The sequence below is a fragment of the Protobothrops mucrosquamatus genome, unplaced genomic scaffold (genome assembly GCF_001527695.2).
Source record: "Protobothrops mucrosquamatus isolate PMUCROS unplaced genomic scaffold, P.Mucros_1.0 scaffold_194, whole genome shotgun sequence".
In the NCBI taxonomy this organism is placed as follows: domain Eukaryota; kingdom Metazoa; phylum Chordata; class Lepidosauria; order Squamata; family Viperidae; genus Protobothrops; species Protobothrops mucrosquamatus.
This window is the reverse complement of record NW_015386270.1, coordinates 246,077-252,350: the sequence shown is the minus strand read 5'-3', so window position 1 is coordinate 252,350 and position 6,274 is coordinate 246,077. Positions and strand designations below refer to the sequence as shown.

At 42.2% G+C, this 6,274-nt stretch overlaps 1 protein-coding gene across 1 annotated transcript in view; it reads right to left on the bottom strand.

The window, feature by feature from the left end:
- Positions 1–685: 685 nt before the first annotated feature.
- The window catches only part of STAR (steroidogenic acute regulatory protein), a 6,902-nt gene continuing 1,313 nt past the window's right edge, over positions 686–6,274 (bottom strand). Inside the window, exons 2-7 of the mRNA XM_015824685.2 lie at positions 4,698–4,811; positions 4,439–4,566; positions 3,997–4,155; positions 2,552–2,736; positions 1,904–1,997; positions 686–802 (exon numbers count right to left, since the gene is read on the bottom strand). Coding sequence (XP_015680171.1) covers positions 686–802; positions 1,904–1,997; positions 2,552–2,736; positions 3,997–4,155; positions 4,439–4,566; positions 4,698–4,811 — 797 coding nt within the window. The remainder of the gene's footprint in view (positions 803–1,903; positions 1,998–2,551; positions 2,737–3,996; positions 4,156–4,438; positions 4,567–4,697; positions 4,812–6,274) is intronic.

Here is a 6,274-nt window from a genome sequence, read left to right as displayed (position 1 = left end):
CACACTGCATACTAAACTCGGTATAGAGAACCCGTGCAGTATGATCCAGGTGGAACAGTAATCTGTTCATCAAAAATGCTGGCTCTTTCCTCTCTTAGTCTTAAACTCTAGTTGTGTCCTACTGTAGCCTATCACTTAGCCAGAGGTGTCAAACTTAGCCAGGGGTGTCAAACACAGGCAGGATGCGTCATGCCGAAACCATGCCCACTCCATTGCCGGCAATGGGGAAAAAGTTGCGACACATTGCGACACATCACGTGACGTTGCGAGTTTGATACCCCTGACTTAGACTCAGGCAGCCTTCTCAGTACAGTTTACCTTGCCTTATGTATTTCAGAATTTAGAAGATGCAACACCTTGCCCATCAAGCAATAGCTAGCCTTTTGAGTCCCAGCAAAGTGCCACCATTGATATCACTTGGTATCACCTTCAGTGCCTGCTACCTGAGGCGGGTATCTTATTCTGCCAGAGCCCTGAACACAAACTTTGTGCACCTCTTTCTAAGGAAAGGCTCTGAAACATAAGGATGCAACATAAAGGAGAGAAGTTTGCCTCTTAACAGGAGAGAGGAGTAAAGTTCAAGAGTGGTGCTCATCAATTCTCTGGGATACAGTCTTCAGTCAGTGATTCGTTACTGGGCTGAAGTCAGACCATCATCCAGGAAAAATTGACAGGAGGGGAAATTTTAGTATCGGAGGGCTTGCGCAGATGTAGATTTGGTCAAACGATTCCGGAGGTGGTTAGCAAAATCCATCTGGGTTTGAGAAAGAACTTGGTTGATCAGTGTCTTTGGAAGCCATCCCTGGAATTAAAAAAAAAAGGGGGGGAATGTTAAACCAGGTTGCTATGCAGTTAGAAGCAGACTCAAGCTCCATGTCAAGAAAAAGAAACTTAGTAGTTCAACAGCTTCTGTAGAGCTACAATTTGGGGACTGAACCTATAAATTTAGTAACTTTATTAAGCCTGCATTAAGGACTTTTATGTTTCTGGCCTGAAAGTTGTCATCGACTTAACAACAATTCGTTTAGTCACCGTTCAAAGTTACAACGGCACTGAAAAATATGATTTATGACTATCTTTCACAGTTACGATCTCTGCAGCGTCCCATGATCACGTGATCAAAATTCAGATGCTTGGCAGCTGGTTCGTACTTACGACCGTTGTGGTGTCCCAAAGTCACGTGATTCCCTTTTGCACCCTTCTTGACAAGCAAAGTCAATGGGGAAGCCAGGTTCACTCAACCAGGTTACTAACTTATCAATTGCAGCGATTCACTTCACAACTGAGGCAAGAAAGGTAAAAGGGACCAAAACTCACTTAACAAATGTTTCACTTAACAACAGAAATTTGGGGCTCCATCGTGGTCGTAAGTCGAGGACTACCTGTACTGATAAGTTTCAGCTATGAAAACAGAAGGGGAGTTTATTTCTTATCCAATTCTCCATGTAGATATTTAATCAAATTGTGAATCCATATATCTTTGTACTTTGTGATTCTCTTGTTAGTTGAGATGTTGACATTGTTCACAGTTGCAAATAAGAACAAACTTTTGGCACTTTTTTTTTCCCGAGGGGAGAATTTTTATTTTTTTAAAAAAATCAAAAGTATAATATTTACACAAAAGGAAGACTCGTCTCCTCCTATTCCCAGTAACTCATTTTAAAATGGGACAGTTGCAGATAGAGGGCTTTATATATAATCTTCCTTATTCCTTTTAATGATGATGGGGGGGGGAGAGGGAACTACCATCAGTTCAGGATTAACTTTCTTTTAGACAATACAAATATCCCCATTTAAGCTGTGCACTGCTGTAACACCACAAGCCATTGTAAGATGGCATGGAAGTGTTTTTGTAAAAGTAATGGGTCACCACGATTCAACCTGGTTTGTCCTATATCTTTACCTTTAAATCAATGCTGAGAAGCCAGGTTAACTTGGTTTGTGAGGGATTTCCCAGAACTGGATGAAGAACCATGCATGTGGGACCATTTTCCGCTCTGCAGAAAAGAAAGAAAACAAGTTACCCAAGAACGACAAGGAATAACCCGGCCAAAGTTCAATTCTTTGTTTGCTTACACTCAACAGACAGAATCTTGCCAGACTAAACTCTTACTACTCCCATCCTAACGGATTATACCCAGGGAGATTCTAGGGAGTGGCTATTCTAACTGTCTTCCTCCATATTTGATCCAGCTCTGGTCTGTGTTGCCTCTTGCTTTGGCTCCCGCCCCCTCCTTTGAAAGTTCTCCCTCCCTCCTGGAAAACTGCCATTTTACTGAAATCTACCACATCACCTCTCCTTCCATTGACACCTTCAACATGTCAGCATATTTCAGCACATCAGCTGAAGAGAAGACGTGAGATGTCGTCTCATTAGTAGCCATATTGTTACTAAGTTTGAGTCTTAGTAATAGGGTGGCCTTTCTTACCCTGATGCTCTCTAGTCTTGGGTTACAACTCCTGTATTTTTTCAGGATTGCTAAGGAGGATTCTGATACAAGGACCTAGAGTTGGTCCTGAACTATGTAGTTTAAGTAAAGGCAAGGGGTACCTGATAACTCCTTTTTGTTCTGGCATGGCGGTGTAGGTGGTTGACATGCCCGCTAAGAGGCATGTAGAGCCACGCCGTTTGGAACACCGGACGCTGACAAAGTCTCGTGGACCAATCACGTTGCCAGGAATTGCCGCTGAGGTCTCGTGAGTGATCACGGTATCTTTGCCAATCTTCTGGAGAATCTATGAAAAGATGGCCATTTTAATAACAGCAACAACAACATTACATTTGCCTATCCCAGGTCCTTGGGAAGGACTTAGTAGGTGGATAAAAATGCCGAATCTAATCTGAACATCTGGCTGATTGTGCAACGGACCATTAAAAAGACAAAGCAAATTTTTTATGGAGAAAGAAAAATGGTGCCTTTCAAAAATGTAGAATGACTTCAGCTTTGGGTAACAGGTGAAAGGGTCAACGTCACGGAAGAGGCAATAAATGTATGCTTTCATCTGTAGAGAAGGAGATACTACAAGCAAGTTTCTCCTCTTGCCTACATTTGGGAGCTGTTTGTTTACGTGCCCCAAAACTATCTCAGAAGCTGGGGCATCTCTGACTACACACAATCAAAATATTGGAGGAACCTTTCCCACAAAATAGTGAGAGATAGAACACATCGAAAGAGTGGTAGAGTAACTAATGTTCAGCTCAACCCCTAGCTGTTGGCAAATTTTATTTTTGCACTTTCCCTTGCTCATGTTAGAAGTAGAACTTATTGTACATCAGGGTTTTGAACTTGAGATTCTCCAGATGTTGCTGAACTACAGTCTCCTGCCACTACAATCCAAGCGCCTGTGGTCAAGAATGAAAGATGCCCAGAATTATGATTCAACATTTGGGGAACGGAATCTCCCAATCCCCACTGAATATTTTCCAGCAATTTAACTCTGGGTATCATTTTACTTTATTGCTATTCTCTCTGAAAACTAAAGAATAGTTTTGCTTCTAAACATTTTGAAAGGGACACGTGCTTAATAATCCTTGCAATTTTTCCTCCTTTCCAAAAAGGGTCTCTGAAAGTTGGACCATAAGAAAGGCTGAGCGACAAAGAATTGAGGCCTTTGAACTATGGTGCTGGAGAAGACTCCTGCGAGTCCCTTGGACTGCAAGGCGTTCAAACCGGTCAGTCCTAGAAGAGATCAACCTCGACTGCTCTTTAGAAGGCCAGATCCTGAAGTTGAAACTCAAATACTTTGGCCACCTAATGAGAAAGAAGGACTCCCTGGAGAAGAGCCTAATGCTGGGGAAGATTGAGGGCAATAGAAGAAGGGGACAACAGAGAATGAGGTGGCTAGATGGAGTCCCTGAAGCAGTAGGCGTGAGCTTAAATGGACTCCAGAAGATGGTAGAGGACAGGAAGACCTGGAGGAACGTTGTCCATGGGGTCGCGATGGGTCGGACACGACTTCGCAATTAACAACAACAACAAACAGCAGAAGCCTTACCTTGATTTCTTTAATGTTCGGATTCCAGTCTCCCATCTGCTCCATCTTTTCCACTAACTCATCATAGACGCAATCCAGGGGTTGATCAACTACTACTTCAAGCTGGAAAACTTTCCCTACGTCAGGCAACACTTTGCTCAAGACTTTGTCACCATTGCCCTGTAGGAATAAACAATTTAATTGGTAGGTATTCATGGGATACGCCGACATTCTGAGACACCTCTAGCTGTACTACTGTCATAGGCTGTACGCAGAGTCATCCTTGAAGTTCCTCTGGCTCAGCTGAGAGACCTAATTAAGTTGTACTTAACAGATTTCTATTGCTGCTCATAATGCTACGACCAGCCATTTCTTACTCCATTTCAACATTTCTACTTTACAGCAACCTAAAATTTGTCACTATCTCTTAATAGTCTCCTCTTGGAGAACTGTTAACGCGTACCATCACTGCCTCCGTTTTCCAGCCGCTTTTTTCGCCAAGAATATTCAGAGACTTCTGGATAGCTTCTTCTCCTTGCTTGATGTAGGACATCTCCATATCACTGAAAGGGTTCTCCTCCAGCCTCGAACCTGCACAATTGAATTAAATTTAAGAAATGGAAATCAAAGACACCACAATCTTCCGTCATCACTGCCAGCACACTCAAAACAGGGGAGGTGCTTTCTGGAAAGAAAAAAAAAGGCAATTCTATTCTACTTGCCTAGAAGAGAACTTCTTCTGTGTACGTTGTTGATCCACTGGGTAGGGCCAGGCCTGGAAAACGCAACTTTCTTCAGTTCCTGGACAATGGCTACGGCTGCTTGCCTCTTTAAACCTAAGAGGAAGAAGTCCCAGCATTATTGGGGGCGGGGGAAGAAAAGGAATTCTGCACTGAATTCTTCACCCCCTTCCGGAGTCTCCCAAAAAAACAAAAAACATCCTGGTATCCTGTAAATGTGTTGAGATTACAACACCTACCATCCCCAGCCAGTACAGCTTCTGGGGTGGGCAATGTGTGTTGTTGGTTGCACGTCTGTAGAGGGCAGCTACAAAAAGCTTTGATTTTGAATATGGAGAAATTTATTCCTGCACTGAAGAGCAGAAGATTCTGTGCCTCTAGTTGCAGAAAATCCATCGGCTTCTTCCTGCTTCCAAGAAAGCCTGTTTCCACTTTAAACTAACCGTCTGCACATTTATTTCGATAAAAGTTCGTCAATAACTTGATATTCATTCTTCTGCTTGTTTGTTTGTTTATTTTGAAATAATGATACGGTATAAGGAGAAGTCCATATAATTTTTCTGTCTTCTGTGTTTGCAGAAGGTTTAAATTGGTTATTAAATTAGTCTTTGGCATGGTGGGATTGTTGTTCAATGCACAACTAAACAGGCTAAGTTCCACAATGGGCCATAAAAGTTTCCCACCTCTGATCTAGATAATATACAGCTGAGTACATAATGGTTAATACCGAAAAGAAAATTAATGCACCATGGTTAGGAAGAGGCACTTGAGTTACTGAAAAAGGCATGGAAGAGTATGGTCAGATGAAACAGCCCCGCTGCTGAAGCTTAGCAAATTTGGTCAGTGCCCAGATAGGAGTCTGCTTGGAAATCCCCCATGTATGTCATCCTGAGATTCAGGATGGATGAAAGGTGGAATATAAATATTCCAGATGAATACACCAACAAACACAGTTGCCTTAAGTACGGTATTTCTCATTCCTGCTTTTGAGCCATTCTTTGGCTCCTGGCAGTTCTTATGTGCCTTATTTGACCAATTGTAGGGAAAGAAGGAAGGCGTTTTTCTAAAATACAAATCAGTGGTAATTGCAAGACTAGCTAGAGGCTTAGAAGGAGATAGAGCTGGTTTTTCACCGTCCTCAATAGTCCTACTGAGGTAGATGAGAAAGGTCATAAGAAAATGCTTTAAGATGTTTTGTTATATCAATAAGGGGAATATTGTATGTTAGTATTGTATTGTGCTTAATTGAGCTTAATTATGTTTAAAATCCATTTAACCTGTGCCAATTCTATAGAAACAACCTTTTACAAGAAGTGACAACTGAAAGTCACAGATGGTGTAAGATATTACCCGCCAGGGTGGTGAGGCAAGATAAGCCTTCTGTATGAACTTCTTCTTTTCTTCTGTGTGGTCTCTAGACATGAACTTCTCCGTTTTAGTGTGTCAAAGGTAGATAAGAGTCACCCCACATGTAAGGCGTGGGTGGCCGTCTGTATAAGAATAACTCCCTGGGAGTAGCCCGGGGTTCAGAATCTGTCATGCTAATGCTCTGAACCATT